General features: G+C 37.3%; 1 protein-coding gene and 1 non-coding gene across 2 annotated transcripts in view; both read left to right on the forward strand.

Annotated features, from left to right (window-relative positions):
• Positions 1–25,648, forward strand: part of FER1L6 (fer-1 like family member 6) — a 135,514-nt gene that overhangs the window by 97,089 nt on the left and 12,777 nt on the right. The window contains exons 31-37 of the mRNA XM_049765618.1: positions 5,072–5,199; positions 8,650–8,820; positions 10,516–10,676; positions 12,955–13,097; positions 15,530–15,618; positions 16,371–16,469; positions 24,005–24,246. Coding sequence (XP_049621575.1) covers positions 5,072–5,199; positions 8,650–8,820; positions 10,516–10,676; positions 12,955–13,097; positions 15,530–15,618; positions 16,371–16,469; positions 24,005–24,246 — 1,033 coding nt within the window. The remainder of the gene's footprint in view (positions 1–5,071; positions 5,200–8,649; positions 8,821–10,515; positions 10,677–12,954; positions 13,098–15,529; positions 15,619–16,370; positions 16,470–24,004; positions 24,247–25,648) is intronic.
• LOC125997800 (small nucleolar RNA SNORA51) lies at positions 3,907–4,039 on the forward strand. Its single transcript, XR_007491817.1, has one exon. It is a non-coding gene; the product is annotated as a small nucleolar RNA SNORA51 (small nucleolar RNA).

Here is a 25,648-nt window from a genome sequence, read left to right on the forward strand (position 1 = left end):
GTTGGTCTCTGGAAAGTTCTGCCACCTTGCTAGGCCGTCAAATGTCCTCTCTACTATGGGAATAGGGAAGCATGAGGAAAAATGAAGAGAGGAGAGATCTGGAAGTTCTTCATCTCTTTGATTGGTCTTATTAAAGCACCACTCAATAGCATTATTTCATCTTTTTTGTCATCTAAGTCATGCTCTCTCACTACACTGAAATTGAGAGTAAAGATGCAATATATAAATTTTAAGATGACAAGGTTCAGTTCTAGACATAGGGCATAAAGTTTGGTCAGTAACAGACATTTTCTGGCTTTTCACTCTGGGAAAATGTTTCTCAGGAGTAAAAAACTAACTCTAGTGAATTTGATTTTCTCTCTGTATTTACCTGGTATCTGGCCAGAAAACCAAATAGGACAGAAGCAGGAAGTTCACAGCCAAAACTGTTATAAGGAAGAAGCAGAATGGAACAGAGTAGCTGCCCTGTGAAATCTCTCCATCTTATGTTTCTGCACTGCTGCAGTCATAAATTTTAATCCTAATTTTTTTTCATAAAAATACTATTTCTTCCCCCAAGCTTCCTATTTCTGCTAACTATAGCACTAAACTTTAATAGTATAAACTTTGGGGGCTTGACTACTGGGAAACTCAGGGTCAAAAATCAGTTAATAAACTCTGCAACCTGACTGAACCTTGATGGATCATAAATTTGTTTCCCTTTCCTGTCCCTGGACTTGATTTTTATGATCTTATTGGAATCCAGCAGTTTTTTGTGCATTAATTCTTTGATGAAATTGACATTTTTTAAAACATTAAGAAAGATAAATTGGGTATTTTAGAATGCTAAGGAGTCTCTAATTGTTCTTCCCTTCAGCAGTAGCTGGACCATGACCACTTTGCACCAATCATTATTAGAGAATATTGTAATGAGAATATGAATCTCTGCCCTCAAATGAGCCAGGGTAGGAGGAAAGATAAAAATCCCTGCAAAGAAGCAGTGAAGTGACTTCTATTGAACACCCAGGGAACAGCTAAAGCCTTTTTCAAATTTTTGTTCAGGGCATCACACATATCTTGAGATTTAGATGAGCTAAGAAAATTTGGATAATTTATAATGTTGAATATTTTATTTGCATTTCTTTGGATATTAGACTTGTGTTCAAATACATTTGAGAAATAATTGGGACAATCATTTATTCCCATTCTTGTATCCTTGAAATTTTCCTTAAAAGTCAATCCAAGGATCTGGGAGTGCCAAAATAAAGGAAACTTGTTTAACTGTTTAGTCCTTAACTGTATTTTCTAAACAGAAAGCTCTGAATTTTATGGGATCATATCCTACAAAAGTATGAAATGTAGAAAAATAGTATTAAAAATTGGACTATAAATAACGAGTATTATTTACTCACTTTTTAGTGCGATCAATGTGAATTACAAGTCTTTCACAGTTGTATTTTACTTACATAGTGACAGTGAATTAGGGTCATTCCCACCACCAGTGTTGACCTCCCTCCACCAGAGTTCCCAGCATGCAACACATACCTCAACCCTTAGCCCCCTAGTCTGCAAGTGTAACAGGTTCATTTTGTGTATAGCTTGTTGTTGGGTCTCTTGATTCTTCTGTTGTTGACATTGGTTTGAGTATTTAGGGCTGATCATTTTTTATTTCCACTCTATGCTCCTGAGACCACTTGGCCCCTGGGTCCCATCTACTTTTTTTTTTACCCTTTTCTTCATTTGTAGGAAGACATATAAATATGAAGCATAAAAATATGATTCATGGTCTATGGTTCTGTAAAATAAAACCTATCTAAAAGCTATAAAATAAATTAAAAATATTATTTTAGTTTTTGGGCCACATCTGGTGATGCTCAAGGGTTGCTCCTGGCTATACACTCAGAAATTGCTCCTGGCTTGGGGGAGCCATATGGGATGCCAGGGGATGGAACCATGGTCCATCCTAGGTTAGATGCCCTATCACTAAGCCACCGCTCCAGCCCCAATTAAGTTTTTTTTGTTGTTTGTTTGTTTTGCATAGGCACAGTAAACATTGGGAAAATTAGAAAGAAAATTTTCTTGGCTTAAGAGATACATGGTGTCTCTATCCTTGAAGCATACTGTCATGAGACCGACTATGGGCTCCAGGCATGTTAGTTGTCAAGCCCCAAGGTCTGTCTTTATGGTTATTTACTCACTTTTTATTCAGAAATACTGACAGCACATCTTTCTGTGTCTAGTTCCCTCTTTTGACAAAAACCAAAAGCGTAGAGTAGATTCCTACTCAAGCAGCAACCTGGAGGAGGAATGGCTTGGGCTGGAACTTGAAGGCAGACAGGACTCAACAAAGAAGAGACAGAATGGTGGCCCTGAATTTCAGGGAGTAGGTTAACGTCATTGTACATGGGGACAGTTAATACTTTTCACTGAAATTGCTAGTGATGATGAATAATTGTTCCTCTCAATCTAATACCTAATTAATTTGCTTAGTAATAAGTTGATTTTAAAAAACCCTCTAATTTGGGGCCGGGCGGTGGCGCTAGAGGTAAGGTGCCTGCATTGCCTGCGCTAGCCTAGGACGGACCTCGGTTCGATCCCCCGGTGTCCCATATGGTCCCCCAAGCCAGGAGCGACTTCTGAGCGCATAGCCAGGAGTAACCCCTGAGCGTCACCGGGTGTGGCCCAAAAACCAAAAAAAAAAAAAAAAAAAAAAAAAAAAAACCCTCTAATTTGATAAAAATACAAAAGGTTAAAATGCATAGGTAAGTAGAAAAAAATTCAAATCTCCTCAACTCTAGAATTCTATCCACAGAAATATTTTACTTTTCCACCTGCATTTGCTAACACATTACATTTATGTATTCATGTCTACAACAATATCCAAGTGTTTACTTAATGGAATCCTATTTCATGCATTATGTATTGATATTAATTTTTCTCACTTGTCCTCATACATTTTGGTAGTCACCTGAATTAGCGTTGTTTTCCTGAATGAGTAAAATATAACCCATTTTTTTTTCAACATATCTTAAGAAGTCATTTAGAAGACCTGGAAATAAAGTACTAACGGGAGAAATAAACTGTGTTCTCATAGAACTAGCATACTGTCTTCATACTAATTCTAATCATACTGAAACCGATCATATAAGTATTAATCAGAGAAATGACATACTAATTTCCATGAAATTATGAAATTTAAGATGGTATATTGTAGAATAAAAATATAAGATCTAGAGTATAAAGTCCATGTGTTGAGTGAGTCATCCCCCAACATGGCATCTCTAGCCCCTTCGGCCAGCAGTTCTGAAGATGCAGCATAAGGGCAGAGAAATCATTTACAAGCTGTCAGTTAAAGTTTCATCAGAGTCCATTTGCTTTGATTCCATGGCCCTGTCCACCATGATGCTTTACCTCACATCTGCTTTCTCTGCAAAGCTTTCTGCTGCTTCTCCTCTCTCTTTGCTACTTCTCTTCTCTCGCCTCCCCACTCAGCCAGACTTTTTTATTCTTTCTTTAAAACAGCCTGCCCCATTCCTGGTGTGGGCGGGTCTGATCATCAAGGTGGGATTAATATCTCAAAAGAAAGCTTAAGTAAAAGTGCATTGGGTGATGGGTATTCCCCTGATTCAATGTGAATATGTACCCAAAATACTACAGTGAAAGATATGTAAGCCATATGAAAAAAAAAATTGTGTTTTTAATCAGAAATTTTCTTTGACTTACATGTATTATTATTATATCAATTATATTATATGTTATGTTATGTCACTATATTATGTTATATTAGTTTACCTCATTATATTAATCAATTTTGTCCTTTAAATGAATTCTTACTTTAAAAAAAAAAAAAAAAAAAAAAACAAAAAAAAAAAACAACTTTAGTTTGCTTTGAAGAAAAAAAAATAAAATAAATAAAAGATAAGATAAGGCCTCCCAAATCTTACCACAGGCTGTGTTCTTTACACTGGCTGTATAGAAAGAGGAGGTACAGTAAAGGCACCCCATATACACCTCAACACAGGCCCCTTGCTGGGTATGTATTGTGAATTGGGGGACAAAAAAAAAAAGTGCATTGGGGGAAGGTTTACAATATATAAGTTAGGGAGCAGATAAATGAACATCAGAGATAACTTATTCATAAAGAATTAAACTGGTTATGCAAATAAGTAAATAAGGAATGATTTTGGATTCAATTTCTCCATATATAGTTGTTATATATATTATTTACATTTTTAAACTATTAACCAACACTCTAACAAGCATCTTTTTTTTAAATTTTTTCTGACAAGCATCATGAAAAACACCTTTATATCCAGCCTATAGTTTCATATCATTAGACCATTTTCTCTGTAGGATAAAGTCCAAAAATCAGGATTACTTCTCACTTGGATCTCAGTTCTTCAATAACCATATTTAGTATCATTACTCCATTGACCCTACCCTGCTGTTCCCTGGAGGGAGCTCACTTATGAAGTACTCTGTGTGTCCAGAATCTGTGTGTCCAGAATATGGTTTGAATCTGAAAAACAGATTACTACTCAAATGGGCAGTGCGAAATACAAAACATTCAAAATGCATTAATCTTAGGAGGCCTTTCTTATGATTTTATATATAGAACTCAGAAACAAAGAATCACATTATCCTTGGGGCAGAGCAATAGCTCAGCGTTAAGATGTTTGCCTTGCAACTATCTGATCTGGGACAGACCCCAGTTGGATTCCCGGCATCCCATATGGTCCCCCAAGCCAGGAGTGATTTCTGAGCACAGAGAATTACTCTTAGTGAGACATGGATCATTATGATGCTAAAGATAGAACCTGGGCCAGGTGCATGAAGACAAGTACCCTACCCATTGTACAATCTCTCCAGCCCCTTACTACTTTTAAAAGCAAACCAGGAAGGTAAAAGTAATGGCTCTTAATCTAGGCTGCACACTAGAATCATTTTGGGAGCTTTTCAAGAACACAGTCAGTCAGAAGATCTGGATGGAACCTCAGGCATCAGTATCAATTTAAACCTCTGGGTGATCCCAGATATCAGTCACTGTTGAGAACCGTTGGACCAAAGGGAAATTTTTTTTCCTCTTTACCAGGCATTTAATCTCAGCCCAGCTGATCCAGATGGCAAAGCAGATCCTTACATTGTGGTCAGACTTGGGAAAACAGAGATCAAAGACCGAGACAAATATATCCCCAAACAACTGAATCCAGTATTTGGAAGGTCAGTTGGCTACCTGAATCATGATGTATTTTATTATTCAGCATTTTCTCCTGCTGTGTTTCTGTGTGTATATGGGGGTATGTATTTGCACGTCCATGCACGTGTGTGTGTGTGTGTGTGTGTGTGTGTGTGTTGTTTCTGAGTAAATGCTGACTTCTGCTCATTATAAAAAGCGAGTCAAACTGAAGGGCTTACTTCTTAGCCGTATACCTTCAGAAATTTGTTGGGGGGGGGGCGGTGAGGTGGCGCTAGAGGTAAGGTGTCTACGCCTTGCAAGCGCTAGCCAAGGAAGGACCGTGGTTCGATCCCCCAGTGTCCTATATGGTCCCCCCAAGCCAAGGGCAATTTCTGAGCGCTTAGCCAGGAGTAACCCCTGAGCATCAAACAGGTGTGACCCGAAAAAAAAATGAAAAAAGAAAGAAAGAAATTTGTTGGGTACGTGGTGATCTTTATGACACTGTTTTTCCAAAAATAGTTCCATGACCTTAAATTTAAAAGACTCCTTGAATGTCTGCAATTCAGCTCCCTAACTTTGGATGGATAGATTTCTTTAATAATGAAAAAAAATATTTACAATCTTCATAAGTGGAGGAAAATGGGTCAGACAGTTGGGTCTCTTTCTTCTACTAAAGGGACTTTTCATTATATCATCTTGCAGTTTATTTTAGTCGATTCCCTGAAGTCCGAAAGTTCAACTGCGTCCCCAGCTATGCTTTTGTTTTTCTGACAACTATTTGATAAACCCATTCCATTTGTACATGCTTGGTTGTAGTTGGCTTTCATTCTCTGATAGTTATTCTAACTCCTATCTTTCACTTGTTTTCCTAACAGGTGTGTCACACAATTTTTGTTTTAGTTTTTGGGACACACCCTGTGGTGCTCTGGGCATAGTCCTGTCTCTGCACTCAGATGTCACTCTTGGTGACTTGGTGAACACATGGGGTGCCGGGGATTAAACCAGGTCTGTGATATGCAGGCAAGTGCATTACAGGCTCTCCTAGCTCTCTGGCTTCTTGTGTTCCCTGTTTGAGTATGCAAACTTGCTGCTGCCATCAACTTTGAAGTCAAGTAGATTATTCTACTACCTAAACACATGATTTGATCTTTCCAGTTTTACTTTTTCTCATTCTGTAAAACAACAGAGTGACACTTGATTCTTGGAAGCCTTTAGTAGATTATCTACATAAAGCATCTAGTCTATCAATACACACACAGAAACTCAAAAACATTAGCCTGCTTCCTCTCCACCTTGATAATTATTTTACAATGGATGCCATAGAAATTTATTTAATCTCTGATGTTTTCCTAAGTGAGTAGTAATGTGTGACGAAGTCTTTACCAACTTAGTTTAAATTCATACATTTATTATCGCTTTGGACCCTCTGAAATTTGATCAGCAATGGCCTCTTACATTTTATTGCTCCTGGAGAAATGAAGCAATAAGCAATAAATGATCCTGCCTGTTCAGATTAATGGAGATGATTAGAACGACAGTGTTGGAGACAGCGCTGCTCTGCTTCTCTGCTCCCCATGACCTCAATCATTCATTGCCCAATGTTTACATAACTAGTGCTAGACTTTACCTAAGGCTTTGTTGTCATTTTTATTGGTATGAATTCAACTGGTTTTATTACCACTGTTTTAAGGCAATAACAAACAGAAGAAAAAAATGATAGGCTATTTTCTTTCACCTCTGACATTGCAGAGCTTCTTTCAGAAATCATGTGTAGATGCTTTGTTGCGTGTGTTTTTCACTACTATTCAGGGATAAAAGCTTTATGACTAAATTTTGCAGTGTCTTGGCTCAGAGAACAGAGGGCACTTGTGCCTAAGCTGGGTAGATTCTTTATTTCACTTTAGTATGGTTTACGTGAAACCCTGTTTCCTTGCCTACTTTATCTCCTTTGTAGCTACTGACATTAATTGATGTTTATTGGTTGTCTCTCATCTCCTAACTAGAGTATAAATTCCTGGTCAGGCATTTAATATAATATGCTCAAGACAGCACTTCCAACACTCACCTCAAGTCCTGCCACAGTGCAGAAGCTGGATAAATGTACATTGAACAAATGATTGAATGAAATAAGTGAATGAATGGACCAGCAGCATTCAGTCATTTTCCAGTGATATTTAATTAATATTTATTAAACTACATCATTTTGATGTGGTCCACATCTGCAAACTTGGTAATTTCTCCTTTTCTTAATAAACACAACACCTGGCACTTACTGGATGTGCCAATAAAAAGATAAATGAGCAAAGAGAGAAATTCAAATTTATTTACTCTAAAATTTAGAAGTATTAATTTTTCAAGTCAGTTATTTGTCCCAATTAATGAGTCCTCAAACCACCACTGTATCTAGAGATGATTTCTTTGATGCACAGTTAGTATATGTACATTTTTCCTCTGGTTGGCCAGAAATCCACCTAGGGGCACTATTTGGGATCATTTTGTCAATAGTAACTCAAGGAATAATCAGAAAAAGCAGGCATCAGGGTAACCTGTGAACGTCCAGCTCAGGGAGATGGGCCATGGTGCAGGTACAGTTATAAGTCCTTCCTTGATGGCCATAGCCATGGGAGTGAGCAAGCCGAGAGCAATGGGGGCTTCTGCCAGAATATCAGTTTTATTTTGGAAACAAAACTTGAAGCCCTAGTAAGAGTGCTGTGTCTCAAGAGAATGAATACACGTGTTTCTTCCCATATAGTCACATTCCTGGTATGCATCTGCTCATAAATGAGAGTCACTGGTACTAACAAATATCTTTGCTTGGAGAAGATTTATGGGCTTTGAACTGTGCTGTGATTGTAGTCACTGAGAGAATGGGAGTCAGAGCTAAGTGGATCTGACCATGAAGACAGCAACCTAGAGCCTTCTTTTTCCCCCTTTCTCTCCACCACATTCATGTACCTTGCTCCTAGGGTAGCCAGAATTAGGAACAACTGGAGAAGTACTATTGTGCTCTTAATTTTGGTTCCAGGGAGTCCATTTGCAAAAGGACAGGAATTTACCTAACTTTTAATTCTTAAATATCTTCTCTCATGCTTGGTAGCATGCATAATCAATTCATGGTCCCAGAAACTCCAACCCCATTGCTTTGCCTCTCAAATGCTTTGAAGGATGGAAGGGATGAAATAACTTTCCTCAAATTTTACAATCAAGACATTACTTATTTGAAGCCAAAATTGGAAATTTATCCTGATAGAGAACAAAATACAAATTTATTCTCTTTTCTGTGGCTCTAAAGACATTTGCCAGGAAAGAGATTACTGGCCATCAGAAATTGACAAGGGGATTGGAAATTAATATAAATGCCCAATAAATATCAATTCATTATTTTAATGCTTGGTAAGTTTATATAAACCCTAAACTAATTAAAGCAAAGTAGGGAAAAATTCCCCACATCAAATACATGATATTGACTCATAAATTCTCTCCTTGAACTGCAGGTCATTTGAGATCCAGGCCACCTTCCCAAAAGACTCCCTGCTCTCTGTCCTAATCTATGACCATGACCTGATCGGCACAGATGACCTCATAGGGGAGACCAAGATTGACCTGGAGAATCGCTTCTATAGCAAACATCGAGCCATTTGTGGCTTGCAGAGCCAGTATGAGATGTAAGTTCTCCTGTGGAAGGACTGCTGAGATTCTAAGCTAGCAACCTCAATTTGCCTCTGCTCTGAAAAGAATAGCCAGGCCTTAGCTTTACTAGGTCAAGGTAGCTTCATGTCATCAGGGCTGACTTGGGGACTAGTCATTGCATTTGAAGGTAGCTTGATCTGGAAAGATGGCACTGTTTGGGGGCCGGAGAGATAGCATGGAGGCAGGGCTTTTGTCTTGCATGCAGAAGGATGGTGGTTCGAATCCTGGCATCTCATAGGGTCCCCGAGCCTGCCAGGAGCGATTTCTGAGCATAGAGCCAGGAGTGACCGCTGAGCGCTGCCGGTGTGACCAAACAAACAAACAAAAGATGGCACTGTTACAAAATTGTTCATGATTGAGTTCCAGTCATACAATGTGGAAGAACTTCCTAGGCTCAGGAATCCAGCACAATATAGAAAGTGTTTTGTATCAATCAAAACCAAAATCAAATATATTTTGACTTTTCTGAATGTTTGAGAAAGTTAAATGTTGATGAAACTTGTGTCCCAATGAGCAGTGACATGCAAATTTATCTTAGGGTTGTTATTTCACTGAAAATAAAAATTTTGAAGTCAACAGCTAATTTTTCAGGGAAGAGGGAGTGGGCTGGAAATATTTAGAAGTTCATTACCAAAAGAATTACCAATTAAAAAGATCTACTTCAAGATTTTCAGTTGTGTCTTGAGTTTACAATATGATTTTTCTTGTGCAAGAGTTTGAGGGTTGGAAGGAAGAAGCAGAGTAATTCAGAGGATGAGCTTGACTTTTTCCCCTGAGAATAAGTAACTGCTTTTTCTGCTAGCTATTCAGTTTGGTGTAGAACAAAGGCAAAACAGAAACAGCCTGCAGAGAAATCCACAAAGATGGAAGATTGATAGTTGCCTGGGACTTAAGAAGGGAAATGAAGACTAACTCCTTGAATACCAGGTTTCCTTTTATGTGATGGAACTTTTTTGGAAGTAAATAGCATGGCATTGAGACTTATGTTAAGTGCAGTATACTAGCCAACTTAAAATTTCACTTAAGATTTTGGTCCTGAGGTGTTTGGTGAATTTGGCTCAAGTTTTTAAAAATAAAATAAAAGGGGACAAACATGAGACAAAAGGGAGAAAATAGAAATAGAGAGAGAGAGAGAGAGAGAGAGAGAGAGAGAGAGAGAGAGAGAGAGAGAGAGAGAAACAGACAAACAGAAAGAGACAGAGAAAGAAGAAAAATGTCTGCCCAGAAGCAGGCAGTAGGAAAGGCAGGAGAGAAACTGGGGGACCTTGGTGGTGGAAAATGCACAGTGGTAAAGGGTATTGTACATTGTAGAAATGAAACTCAATCATGAACAACTTTGAATCTATGAATAAAACAGCAACTGTATTATGGACAGCCTTGTAATCACGATTAAAGTGATTTAAAAATAATATATAAGCTAATTTAAAAATAAAGAACTGCTAAAAAAAAAAAGAGACACATTTCTTTAAGAAAAAGACACCCTATTTTTTTCCAAACTCTAACTGTGCAGAGATATTGGCCAGAATAGAGGGGCAAAAATAGAACAGACTCAGTGACGCCACAAGAGCAGAGCAAATAGAAAAATTTGAAGCAAGCCACATAGATCATACTTAGGCAGCATTTTGAGTGATGACCACAGGATTTCTATCTGTTCTTCCTCCACTTTTCAGAGAAGGATACAATGCCTGGAGAGATACGTCCAAACCCACTGAAATCCTCACCAAGCTCTGCAAAGACAACAAGCTGGATGGACCCTACTTTAGCCCTGGGAAGATACAGATAGGCCGCCAGGTCTTTTCTGGAAAAACAGCCTTCACTGAAGAGGGCACTGGTAATGGCACATAGTGTGTCCTTCCGACACTGCTCTTTTCTAGACAAGTTTGCTTCTGAGTATTTGTGGCTCTGACAGTAATGATCTTGCATACAAGTAATGCATACTGGGGTTGGAAAACTAGAAGAGTAATTAAGGTGTTGCTTAGAATGCAGCCAACCCAAGGCCAGAGAGATAGCATAGAGGTGGGGCATTTGCCTTGCTTGCAGAAGGACAGCAGTTTGAATCCCGGCATCCCATATGGTTCCCCAGCCTGCCAGGAGCGATTTCTGAGCATAGAGTCAGGAGGAACCCCTGAGCGCTGCCGGGTGTGACCCAAAAACAAACAAAAAAAAATGCAGCCAACCCTGGTTCTATCCCCAATGCCATATATGGTCTCCCAGGCACTGCTAGGAGTAAGCCAGGAGTAATCTCTGAGCACTACAGAGGACCAAACCTTCTCCAACCAAAATAGTAATGCACACTTATGGTAGGGAATATGAAAAAGTATTTATGAAAATCATTCATAAACCCTGCATTTAGAGATAAATATGCTGCATGCTGGTACATTTCTTTTTTTTTGTGGGGGGGGGGGTCACACCCGACAGTGCTCAGGGGTTAGTCCTGGCTCGACGCTCAGAAGTCGCTCCTGGCAGGCTCGGGGGACCATATGGGATGCCAGGATTCGAACCAATGACTTTCTGCATGAAAGGCAAATGTCTTACCTCCATGCTATCTCTCTGGCCCTGCTGGTACATTTCTTTAGAGTCTCTGCATATAATGTGTCACTTTGGAATAGAATTATAACTATCATATTACAACTATACATATATGTATATATACATATATGTGTGTGTACGTTTGTTCCTGTCTTTTTCTATCTTCTATTTTCAGCTGGTTATGGTGACTCTCTTGTCCTTTGAAACACTGATAACATTCCATTTCAGGGTGGTGCTATTTATTGTCATTTTGTCAATTTTTGTGGAGATACAGTGAATTCACCATAAGCTTCCTGATATATACATTGTTCTTACTTCTGGTATTTATACAATGTTGATCATAAAAGTAAAATTGTTGTGTCAGGAGGTAGAACAACTTCAAAACAACCATAAGGGAAAATAAATAACTGTACATGTCCCAAAAGTCCCCTATTTATGTAGGAACTCTTTTATGCTGACACCAAAAATAGACTCTCCATAGGAGCATCATAGTACAAACCAGAAAGATTGCAAAAATGTCTCCATAAATTTAGGAAGAAGGGGCCAGAGTGGTGGCGCTACTGGTAGGGCACTTGCCTTGCACACGCTAACCTAGGATGGACCACAGTTGTCCCATATGGTCCCCCAAGCCAGGAGCGATTTCTGCATAGCCAGGAGTAACCCTTGAGCATCACTGGATGTAGCCCAAAAACAAAACTTAAAAAAAAAATTTTAGGAAAAAAATGTTAAGTTAATTTTTGGAATTTTTTTTCCACTTTACCTTTTTTTCATGCTTTATTTAAACACTGTGGTTACAAGGTTGTTCATAATATAGTTGATTTTTTTCACAGTTAAAATGTTCATGATTGATTTTCAGTTATACAATGTACAACACCCTTCACCAGTGCACATTTTCAGCCACCAACGCTCAGTTTGTTTTACTAATGAAGAATGATCTCTGAATTTATTTCCCCACCCTGCTTAGGTCCACCCTGATTACATTATAGTTAGCAAACAGTTTTGTATCTCCAGGAAACAGCTTCTCAAGTAGCTTGAGGCAAGCCTTTGAGTCACAAGCTCTGGAAAACACAATTTGGGTAAGGGGGGATGAAAGGAACCCATGTTCCAGGACCCTGTCTGCCCCATGTCCCACTGCCATGACCCACACTTTCTCTTTCTGTTTTTCCCAGTTTTAGTCTCCCCCTTTCCCACCTCATTCCATTTTCTTTTTTTTATATTAACGTAATTTTTATTTTGATCACAGTGGCTTACATATTGTTGACAATAATATTTTAGGTACATATTTACATAAAATCAGGGGGGATTCCCATCACCGGTTTGTCCTCCCTACTCCTCCATTTTTGTCCTACTCCCATATACTCTTCCCTCACCCCCAGGGCTGCTAGAATATGTGGTCCCCTCTGTACTTATCCTATTACTTAGTAGTCTTGCATCTGTCCCTTTTCTCTTCTGCTATCATTTCTTTCTCCCCATGCCCTGTTGTGCTCATAAATCTTTAAGGAAATTAAAGCAAACCATCACTGTCCCTTACAAGATCTCATATCTGACAAGTCTCACCATAATTTTTCTCTTCCATACAGATGAGACGGTGGAGTCTTTTGAGCACTTGGCCCTCAAGGTTTTACACTCTTGGGAGGATATCGCAGAGGTCGGGTGTAGGCTGGTTCCTGAACACATAGAAACTCGGCCCCTGTACCACAAGGACAAACCAGGAATGGAACAGGTAGTGAACAAGATGGTTCTGGTTTCCAGAAGTGTTCATCCCTCAAAATATGACCTATTCTCTAAAAATTAATTTTAAATCCCCACGATAATGGGGCAATTTCAGCCCCTTTCTGCATAATATTTCTGCATAATATTTAACATTTGGTTGTCATTCTGGGTGGCGCTATTAATATCAAATTGGAAAGAATCAAATGACCATCTCCCACAGCCCAGGCCAGCTTTCTTGCCCCCATTTCATCAGAAATTACTCAGTCCAAATCGCAATAATGTACAACTTGAGAAACCTCATCCTAAAATCAGATGTGGGTTTAGGGTCTTTCCTTTTTATGATTTGCGTTATCTAACTACTTTGGTAGAATCCTGATGTTTGAGAAATCTTCAGATATCTCAGATTGACAAGATCTTGTTCAAAACCTCTCAGCAAATACACACCCCACTAGTTTTCCCAGAGAAGCAATTGATAGAGGTTTAATCTACAGAGTTGGCAAGAAATGTGGGGGAAAATGACTAAAAATGATAGTGTAATATGAGATTAAGAGATAAAAGGGAAGAGGAGATAAACTTTATCAGGAGCCTTCTAAGTATAAGATTCTTGACATAAATATATCACCTTATTAAAATGTAACCATACTGTGACAAGTTTGAAAGTGAAAGAAGTCACTATTAATAAGAAGGCTGAGCTTTTTCTAGACAAACAGGGGTATACAGGGTAACCTCTTTTTTTTTCCTTAATATTTCATGATGTGGTTGTTCTGGTTTCATTTTAAAAGAGGAAAGAGCAATACAGAGAGTTTAGGTAACTTGCTCAAGATTTCTTGTCCTGCAAATAGTAGAGCTGATATGTCCTCAAGGCAATTTGACTCTCTAGATGATGTTCTATTCGAAGTTGTCAGCTATCTTCCTAGAAAATGTTCTATTCAGGACTCTCTCACTGTATAACTCAATAAAGCAAGGGAACTCTGAGGTAAAACGGCAGAAATATCTATGCTCCTATCTCTGCAGTATAGAGGTATAAAACTAATGATGCTATATCCTGAAAGGATAAATCCTTATTATAGATGAAAGCTTATGATTACTTTTATGAATTATTACTGAATGTTTCAATTCTCTTGGTTTATGGCATCCTGCATTTTCCTGGTGATTTTTTGCTGAAAGGTGAATGTTAAAATAGCTTTAAGGATTCTAGGATTGTAATAAACTATTTCATTGCCTCACTTCTTTTCAAAAGCTTGTTTAAATGCTCTTACCCTTATCATGAAAAAACAGGTTGTTTTTCCTTGCCAAAATCATCCTTCATCTAGTTCTGGCATTACCTTCTTGCTTCAATGGAAATCCCATTTCCTTTATATAAAATCTACTTTGAAAAACTGAGCCCTTGTTTATCACTCATCTAGTTGCATGAGTTGACAAAAATTTTTAGAATGTTCATGGTAGAAATGATCATGGAATTCACTGGACCTTCTCCCATATGAACTCTCAAATTCCTTGCAATTTAAGTCTGATGTGTGGAGTCCATGGAAATACATAGGGAACCTTGTTCCATCTCTAATCATATGACTTCTAATCATTTCTTTGAATTCCCTAAGCTTTTGACTTATGCATGCCTAACACTGAAATGTGATCGACTTAAGAATTCATAGCAGTAATAGATGCCCAGTTACTTTATAAATACCAAAAATAACAATTCTCACAGTTGATACCATAGTTTTAATCTTAGGAATTTTTTGAAATAGAAAGTTATGTGGAATTAACAGATTAGGATTGAATCTAAATTTTGACACATCTTTTCTATGTACATATGTACAAAATATTTTCTAATATTCCAAGAAAAAGAAGCAATATTTAGCTAGTGTGACTGAAAGAGTTTATGAGATGCTTGCCAAAGCATTTCATACATGTGAACCACATAGTGGATGCTCATGAAGGATTGTTTACTCTTTCCTTGATCTTCACTTATGTATGCTCTAGTTTATAATAAAACTACCAACAAAAACAGAATAGGTTATTAACAAAAATAGAATACGTGTTCTAAATATATATGACTCCCAGACTGTTCCTGATAACCCTGTCTTATTTTTATTTTCAACCCATTTTATTACAAAATAAATTTTTAATTTCTTTTTAAAGCATCATGATTTACAAAGTTATTCATAATTAAGTTTTAGGCATAAAATGCTTCAGCACCAATCTTATCATCAGTGTTAACTTCCCTTCACCGCTGTTCCCAGAGTCCATCCATACCTCCACTCCAAGCTTGCCATCTTAACAGGCATCTTTTTAAGTTTGGTTGTTAAATTTTGTGGTTAAATTGTTGTTGACTCCATAGCTTGCTGATAACTATGTCTTAATCTTTTATAGTAATAAACTGTCATTTTCCCAGGTGCTACTTTATACCTTTAAGCTAAAATATGGTCTTTTTTTTTTAATCAGGGACGCCTGCAAATGTGGGTGGACATATTTCCCAAAGATCTGACTCAGCCTGGACCTCCTGTTGACATTTCACCAAGGAAACCCAAAGGGTAAATCACTTACAGTCTTTTCTTAAGGGAGAAAGATATGATAGCAGACTAAAATGGCATAGCAACCAATCCTGTGTTCTGATACATGAAGTTTATCGGTCAATTGGCACTTGACAAGCAAAACTCACTTCCACCTGACCAATTACAGGAATAATTAATGGAGACGTTGAAGTGTTAAGAATTCGGGGCCGGGAAGGTGGCGCTAGAGGTAAGGTGTCTGCCTTACAAGCGCTAGCCAAGGAATGGACCGCAGTTTGATCCCCCAGCGTCCCATATGGTCCCCCCAAGCCAGGGGCGATTTCTGAGCACATAGCCAGGAGTAACCCCTGAGCGTCAAACGAGTGTGGCCCAAAAAAAAAAAAAAAAAAAGAATTGAACTATTGGTCCTTATCTTACTGTAGTTTCTGAGATTTAACATTCAGAAAAATATTGGTCAATGGAAGTTAAATCCACATTCATAATTCTGAGGTTCTAGCTGGGGAGCAGAACCAACACCAAAATATTGATATTTTTAACTCTAAAAAAGTTAACAAACATTATTGAGAATTTTGAGGAAATATAAATTATATATATTTAAAATATATATAAATATAATATATATAAATATATATTTTAAATGTATAACATGGTTATTTCATACAGAAATACATTATAGAATGAACACCTAATCATTATATCTATCACCTCTCCTAGTTATTAAAATTGCTTGTTTTTGAAAGCCTTCAGACTAATTCTGCCTTCTTTTATCCCAGATATGAATTAAGAGTGACCATCTGGAACACTGAAGATGTCATTTTAGAGGATGAGAATTTTTTTACAGGACAAAAATCAAGTGATATTTATGTTAAAGGGTAAGGTCACCAACAAACACAATTATTTATTTTCCCTTCTCAATTTATCAGACTACTGCATCATGGAGAATATTCTTTCCATCCATATTTTACAAAGGAATTCATTTTACTTGGTTACATAAGGTCAATTACTTTGTTAAATATTTGTCTTATTTGATCAGTTTTCTAAAAAATAATACCTAGAAAAACTACTTATGTGAGAAAATGTCATGACACAAATATATCTTTCAGTTGAATATTGACTACCTAAAATTTTGGCATCACATCTAAAATACATTTACACCTAAAGAACATAAAGAAATCTATTTATCTTGATAAAATATTTGTGTTCAGAAGATTGTAAGACTAAGGCAAAAACTAAAAGTAGATAGTTAAAGTGGATAGTTATTATAAAAAGGAGAACAGCTGAGGACTCAGGGAACTGACACTGCATCTTTATTTTGACACAAAATACCTTTGGAGATTTCATTTTAGCTTCAATTGGAGTGAAAAAGGTACTGAAGATCATATGTAAAAGCAATTTAAATATGTACCCTCAGATGAAATTCATCTCAGAAGTGGTAAACTCATCTCAGCTCAATATTTGTAAATGCTTTCCTCAAACAAGCAAGAGTCTGCCTCTAGAATTCATATTGCCAGTATGTTTTTCAAAACCTATCTGGTGGTTCAATTCAGGATAAAAATATTGAGACAGAGTTAAGTGGTTATAAATGTTATAAATGAGGAGTAATGGAACTAGCATCACCCAAAATAAATTGACCTCTGAAATTGGGAGAGACTAATGTGGCCTGTGAAAAGATGCCATGCCCTGTATCTAAATATGAGATAATTCTAATTTTGGTTTGGACTTCAAGATCTAAGAGCCATTAAATATATTGAAAGATATTTCTATATTCACTTCATTTCCTCCTTCCTATTCTCTTCTCATCCAATTCCAAACTGGTTTCTGCCCCTAATATTTTTACTAAACTAAATTTCATTAAGATCATTATGGGATATGGTCCCCCCCAAGCCAGGGGCAATTTCTGAGCACATAGCCAGGAGTACCCCCTGAGGGTCAAATGGGTGTGGCCCAAAACAAACAAACAAACAAAATATCATTATGGGGTTAGAGAGATAGTAGACTGGGCAGGACATTTGCTTTGCATTTCTCTAACCCGGGTTTGTTCCCCAGCACCCCTGTATTTTCCTAAGCACCTCCAGAAATGATCCAAGAATACAGAGCCAGAATACGCCTAAACATAATTAGGTGTGACCAACCCCTCCCCAATCAATTGTGCCCTTCATGCTACTAAATCTAATTGTTCTAATTTTTATTATTTTTATTTAAACACAATGGCTACAAGGTTGTTCATATTACAACTATTTTTCACAGATAAATTTGTTCATGATTAAGTAAAAATCATACAATGTACAACTTTTATCAGTCTGCATTTTTCACCACCAGTGTTCCAGTATCCCATTCACCCTCCCTAATGCCCTTCCTGTCCATGGGTCATATCTCCTCCTCTTCCTCTTCCAATTCCTCTTCCTCCTCCTCCTCTTCCTTTTTTCATTTTCTTCTCCTTCTTCTTCTTTCCTCCTCCTCTTCTTCTTCCTCTTCCTCCTCCTCCTACCTCTTCCTCCTCCTTTTTCTTCTATGACATCTCCTTTTTCTTCTTCTCTTCCTCCTCCTTTTTTCTTTTTCTCCTTTTTTCTAATTTTTCTCCTTCTCCTTCCTCCTTCTCTTTCTCCTCCTCGTCCTCTTTTTCTTTTTTTCTTCTTTGAGTCAGTTCTTATCTTACTGCCTTTTAAGGAGATTTTGATGTATCTACCCTCTAAGAACCTTCTATACATACAGAACACGGTATGTACCATTTGGGTCATTTTTAAGTATGCAGTTCAGTAATTTAAATACTTTCATAAGATTGGAAAAACATGAAACCTGTACATTTCCATAATTTTTCATCCTTTAAAGCTAAGACTCTATATCTATTGGATAATAGTCCTCATTTCCTCAATTCTAGCTCTCAGTAACTACCCTTGTACTTTGTTTCTTTGAATTAGTACTCTAAATGCTTCATATAAAAAGAATCATATGGTCTTCTCTTTTGGTGACTGGCTTAGATCATTTATCATAACATCTCTTAAGAGTTTGCCATGTCACAGTGTATGTCTAATTTTTCTTTCTCTGAAAGCATATTACAATGAATGTTTACGATATATTTCTTAGCTATTCACCCACTGATAGACATTCAGTTGCCTCCAAAAATTAGCTATAGTTACTAAAAATGCTATAAACATAAGTGTAAAAATGTGTCTTTAAAAAAAATCCTCTGTTGGGCCAGAGCAATAGCACAGCAGTAGGTCATTTGCCTTGCATGCAGCTGACCCATGATGGACCTGGGTTCGATCCCTGGCATCCCATATGGTCCCTGAGCCAGGAGCAATTTCTGAGCACACAGCTAGGAGTAACTCCTGAGCATCACCGGGTGTAGCCCAAATCCAAAAAAAAAAAAAAAAAAAAAATCCTCTGTTGTATATGTATTGCCAGGAGAGAATGGAAATTATTACATCATTTTTCAAAAATGTTTAAGAGCCACCGTAGAGTTTTAACAGTAGCTGTACTGTTTTATAGTCTACCAACAGCATATAAAATTTACAATTTCCTCTTCAGTTCGATCTCTAGCATCCCATATGGTCCCCCAAGCCAGGAGCAATTTCTGAGCATATAGCCAGGAGTAACCCCTGAGCATCACTGGTGTGGCCCAAAAACAACAACAAAAAATTTACAATTTCCACAGAGTTGCCAACATGTGTTGCTTTCTCTATTAGATGGTTTCTATTTGAATTTCCCTAATGATTGACAATATTGAATATGTTTTCATGTAATAATTGGCCATTTGTACTTTTATTTAATGAAGAAAGGTCTATTCAAGTTATTTGTTCATTTTAAAATTAGGTCGTTCTACTATTACTGAGTTCTTTCTATTTATTCTAGTATATATCATACATTTATATATTCTACTATAAAATATTTCTAGTATTCTAGTTATCTGAGGGCTCATCAGATAAAAACTTGAAAATAACATTCATGTTCTTAGTATTGTATTTTTACTTATTGATAGTTTCTTTGATTTACTTGGCTTTCATGCAGTCTAACTTGTCAATCTTTTCTCTTGCTGCCTATTCTTAAGTAATATTCAAGAATCAATGTTAAAATCCATCATGAAACTTTTCTGTTTCATAGTTTAAGTATACTATTAATATATTTGATTAATCTTGTGTTGACTTTTGTATGTGGTTACAATTTAATATTTTTTTAGAATTAAAACAAGAAAAAAGGGTGAAAAAAAGAATTAAAACAAAAAAAAAACTTATTGTCTAGACCTTTTCCTATGTTCAGGATAGATTTAGTTTTGTGGGTTTTATGTTGGCATATGTTCATTTAGGTATATGAGTTGTTGTCATGCTGGTCTTCATAATATTGCTTATACTGTTTTAATTTTGTATTTCTTTTATTTCTGTAGCATTGGTACTACTGTCCACACTTTTATTCATATTTTGGTGACTTTAATTGTACAATTAATATTTTACATCCTTCTAAGAAGCTATATTTTAACTTTACTAATTTTTTATTGCTTTTTATCTTAAAACTTTATTTATATCAACTATAATCTTTGTTATTTCCTTTTCTCTACTAGCTTTAAGTTTAAATAGTTCTTTTTATAGTTCTTAAGTTGCATAGTTAGGGGCTCATTTGACATTTTTCTTTTTAAAAATTATTTTAATTTTTTTTTTTGGTTTTCTGGCCACACCCAGTGATGCTCAGGGGTTACTCTTGGCTATGTGCTCAGAAATTGCTCCTGGCTTGGGGGACCATATGTGATGCTGAGTGATCGAACTGCGGTCCATCCTAGGCTAGCACCAGCAAGGCAGACACCTTACAGCTTGCACCATGGCTCCACCCCCTTTTGTTTTGATTCTTTTTTGATTTGAGATTTTTCATGCTTTTTATTTATTTGGGGCCATACCCAGTAATACTTAGGGGCTTACTCCTTACTCAGCACACACAGATCATGCCTGGTGGGCACCATTTGGGGCTCCAAGGATCAAAACCAGGTTTGCCACATGCTATAAAAATGTTTTACATGCTGTACTCTCTCTCTCTCTGATCTATATTTTTCATGCTTTTTTAGTTTAACTTTTTAAATTTTATTTTATTGAAACAACAGTGATCAACAGAATCCTTCATAGTTAAAATTGAGTTACACAGTGAGTCAGGGCCTGTCCCACCATCAGGGTTAACCTCTCCCCACCAATGGCCCTTAAAGTGCATACTCTACCACCAAACTTTGACTCCTGGCCTGCCCGTATAACAGGTCCCTTTAAGTTTAGACTGTTAAAGTTTAGGTCTCTTGAGTCTATTCTCATTCACTTTGTCTTGGATATTTATTTATTTTTTATTTTTATTTATTTTCCCACAATGCATTCGAAACCACTTGGCATTTCTTTAATCCTTTCTTCTTAGTTTTATAGAAAAATGTGGGAATATGTGGTAAAATAAAGTAATCCATATTTCAAGGTTCTATGCAAAAGGCAGGAGCTCCAATTTAAAAAATAAAAGATTTAAAAAATCCAATTAAAAACAGGGTGTGTGTGTGTGTGTGTGTGTGTGTGTGTGTGTGTGTGTGTGTGTGTGTGTGGTAGATTTGTATTTCTTTGTTTGCAAAGGCATAGCAAAATATGGGGGAAACAGGAAATCATTTGGCCTAAAAGCAGGGAGACCTTACCCTGAAGCATCCCGTCAGAAGACCAACTTCAGGCTCCAGGCATACTAAGTTGTCTAACCTCAAGTCTTTCTCTATGGTCCCAGTAAAAATTCTTCATAGTCACTATGGTTGCAGTCAGATTTCTGTAGTTAGAGAACCTGGTTTTTGTACAGCTCCTATGTAGAAGTAAGGGTGACATGATGTCTTCTTGTTTCATCTTACTGTTAGGAGGCAATGTAGGGAACCTGCCCTGAAAGCAAATTGTTGCTGTTACCTAGTCATCAGGGTATCATATGAATTCATTCTGGAGCAATTCAATGTCAGGGCAGCATTAGGATCATCCCTGTAGAAAACCAATTCCTGGTGCTAGTGTAGAAAACCATTTTGGTTCCATAGATAGGATCTAAGGTTCAGAGGTGAATGCCAATACCCAATCTTCTGGAACCTAAGCCTTAGTTACCTAAGCCTTATGTCAAATATTCAGGATTTAAGTTTCCACTGCAATATAACATTTATGTGTTCCTATTCCTATTAGATAAGAACTTGTTTCCACATGTAAGATTTTCCCCCATTTAAATGTACCTATGCAAAAAGGAACAATGTCACGTATTACTGGTGCAAATGGAGGTAAAATAACACAAGCCAAACAATCCCAGTATCCTGGTTCTAACATGATCTCAGAGCACAAGAGGGATTTATATACTAGGATTTTCTACTAAATAGATCTAAAAATGGAGTGGGGGAAAACTGAAAAGAATTACACCTATTAAGGTAATACATCTAAAGAAATATTCAAAGGAGATTTACATGTCTCTTTAAGCCTTTTGAAATAGTATGAGGCGGGGGATAAAATCTGGAGCACAGCTTCAGCCTGCGACACAGTCTTGTCTGAGTCTGAAAAATGGCTCCCAGCAGTCACATTTCAGTAAATGTCTTCAAGCTGGGGGCTTCTCAGAAACTGAATCTAGTAGCAAGCAGCAGTCCATATTGAAGGAAGGTGGAAAGGGGGCTACGGAGAGCAAATCAGCATCAGCGGCGGTGGCAGCAGCTTCTTGGGCTGAGGCAAGGCGGGCTGGAATCTGTCTTTTCCTTTTAGGAGCTGATTGGTAGCTGGCTAGGGTGAGGGGAACATTCTGGTACCTTAGGAATTAAGAACTGAGGGTAAAAAGGGTTAAATAGGGGGAAATAAAAGATCTGGGGGTGAAAGAGTGAAGGGCTAGAAGAAATTTGTAAAATGGTAAGCAGAGTGGGGGGAAGGAGCTTTTTATACCTTTTAATGTTAGCACTTAGAGTTATAAATTTCTCATTCACTCCTTCATTTTAATAGATCACTAAATCTTGTCCATATTCACTCCCATACCACTATCAAGACTTTATTTTCTGCATCCTCATCACATGGCCATCATAAACCTTTTCCCCATTATCAGTCACTGTGGATACCAAGACTAGTATGAATTGATCACTTCTTGTTCCCCTCAATAATTTGTTCTCTGCGTTGAAACATAAATTAGCTTCTCAAAATACAAAATAATCATCTCAATGCTGTTAAATGACATCCTATAGTCTTCTGGCCAAAGAATAAAATCCCAATATTTACAATATAAATAAGTCCGTTCCTCTCCAGCCTCATATTACTTATCAACACCCTCTCGTTGTTTTTTGGTGTCCATCATACTCAACTTCTCTCTTTTTAGAACGTTTCATCTCCTCATCTACCATAGGACAACATTTCCCACATCTCTCGTGATTTCTGTTAGGTTCTTCTATCCTCTTTGATCTGTGATTGTAACTCCATGAAGGCAAGAATCAGCATCATTTACTTCTTGATACTTGCCTTCTAATTCACTTCTTGTATGATAAAAAGCTACCACAAATGTACTGGTTTAATGAGCTAGGTAATTTCTTTCTTGCCTCAAGTAGTAACACTCCTCTGGAAAGAGATAAGTCATTATCCTTTTCTGCACTTGAGTAGGAATGCTGATTACATAAAGCAAATGGCTTGGCACTATTAGTTTGAATGTATATTATTTGCTTCCTCTATAATTAACTCACTATGGATAAAATACTTAGGGGAAATGTGTTCATTACATGTTCTTTTATAAAAATCTATGATACTCAGAAAAATAGCTTTATAGATAATTTTGAGGATACAAGCAATTTACAGATACTATCTTACATAACTCTTCAGCACTGACACATCAACCAGATACTATCATGAATTTCATTTCCAGGACAAAACAAGGGCACAGAAAATTTAGATAAAAAGTCCATGGTATTTGTTACCACAGTTGGTCAGTGGTATTAATCAGTATTAGAATGTAGGTGGGCAAAACCAATCCTTCTGCATTACATGTTTCAATGACACAGACCTTCAGGCTGATACATGGAATCAGGGAAGAGAGGGCAAATTTGGTCTTGACATCACAAATCTAAATCAGTACAATTTTATGGCCTCCATGCAGGAGGGTCATGATTTTTGTTCTGTTACTCAAGAACCAACATAGCATTCTTTCCAATGGGGACTCCAGGGTTAGAGAAGATTAAACTAAACTTTAATGTCACATTTCTAAAAAGTGTCCTCTCCATTACATAAGTCTCTGGACTCCCCAAGAACAACTGAAGACTGAGAACAACCAGGCTCAAAATATTAAATAATCTTTTTGCTGTTTTAGGTTTTTTGTTCTTATTTTCCTTCTTTGAATTCAGTGGAAATTTTCAACTGAATCTATGTATATCGATCATAATTTTAGAGATGAGCTTATTTTCTTTTCTCTCTCTCTTCAGGTGGATAAAGGGTTTGGAAGATGACAAGCAAGAGACAGATGTGCACTATAACTCTTTAACAGGAGAGGGAAACTTCAACTGGCGCTTCCTATTTCCATTTCAGTATCTCCCAGCTGAGAAGCAAATGGTTATAACCAAGAGAGAGAATATCTTTTCCTTAGAGAAGATGGACTGTAAGGCACCAGCTGTGTTAGTGCTCCAGGTTTGGGATTTTGAAAGACTGTCCTCAGATGACTTTCTGGGTAAGCTGAGGGCTTCATAAAGCTCACAATAACGTTTTGTCCCAGCATTTGGAGAACTTAATCTGATTTAGAAACTAGAATAATAATTTTATTTCTCTTTAAGACAACAAAAATATTTCAAGCACTCCAACTAGCCACTAGTGTGGATATGTCACAAAGCATTCATATGGTGAAATATACATTCAGACTGAATTTGATCTTTAGGGGGGAAAAACCCTGTTGTTTTGGTCTTTTGATTTGTTTGTTTGTTTGGTTTTGCCCACACTTGGCAAGGCTCTGGGCTTACTCCTGGCTCCAAGCTCAGGGATCACTCATGGCAGACTCAAAGGACCATATGTGATTCCAGGAATTGAAACTGGGTTAGCTACATGCAAGGGAAGCTCCCTACCCACTGTATTATTGCTTTAGCCACACCAACAAGTTCTTAAATTTGGCTCCAATTATAGTCTCCTTTTTGCTTCAGTTGTAAAATGAAGATTAATTAATGTGGTCTTTTTCAGACAGTGTTAGAACCTATGCAGGCTATAACATAATTTAATTTTTTTTTTTTTTGGTTTTTGGGTCACACCCAGCCATGTTCAAGGATTACTCCTGGCTCTACACTCAGAAATCGCTCCTGGCAAGCTTGGGGGACCATATGGGATGCCAGGATTTGAACCACCGACCTTCTGCATGCAAGGCAAACCTTACCTTCATGCTATCTCTCCAGCCCCAATATAACATAATTTTTTAATGAAGGACTTCATTTAATTCAACATATGAAAATTCTGAAGTCACTAAAAGTATATAATTAATTGGAAATTTGAGCAGCTTGCATTGATCATTAGCATATAGAAAAATTCCCCTTTCTGTAAACTGCATGTTTAACTATATATCTTTTTTTTTTTTTTTTTTTTTTTTTTTGGTTTTTGGGCCACACCCGGTGGTGCTCAGGGTTTCTCCTGGCTATCTGCTCAGAAATAGCTCCTGGCAGGCACGGGGGACCATATGGGACACCGGGATTCGAACCAACCACCTTTGGTCCTGGATCGGCTGCTTGCAAGGCAAACTCCGCTGTGCTATCTCTCCGGGCCCTAACTATATATCTTCTATGTAGCAGGGGAAAAGAATCAAAAAGGCAAAAATGCAGAAAAATTGATATGAGAAAAAGGAATGATTCATAGATCAGTGATCAGCTATTAAGGAGTGGAAGCAAGGACCTTTTCTCTATTATGTTTTAGCAATTTTGTAATAGGGAAAAGTTACTGATGAGTGAGGTAAGTAATACTCACATGGCATTATCAGACTCAACCTTATAATCCTTCATTGGAAGTAAATTAATGAATTCACTCATATTGTCTTACCTGGAGAGAAGCTAAAAATACAGGAAGAAGAAATTATTCTTCAATCTGAGATTAGTGGT

The sequence above is a fragment of the Suncus etruscus genome, chromosome 19 (genome assembly GCF_024139225.1).
Source record: "Suncus etruscus isolate mSunEtr1 chromosome 19, mSunEtr1.pri.cur, whole genome shotgun sequence".
NCBI classification, from domain to species: Eukaryota; Metazoa; Chordata; class Mammalia; order Eulipotyphla; family Soricidae; genus Suncus; species Suncus etruscus.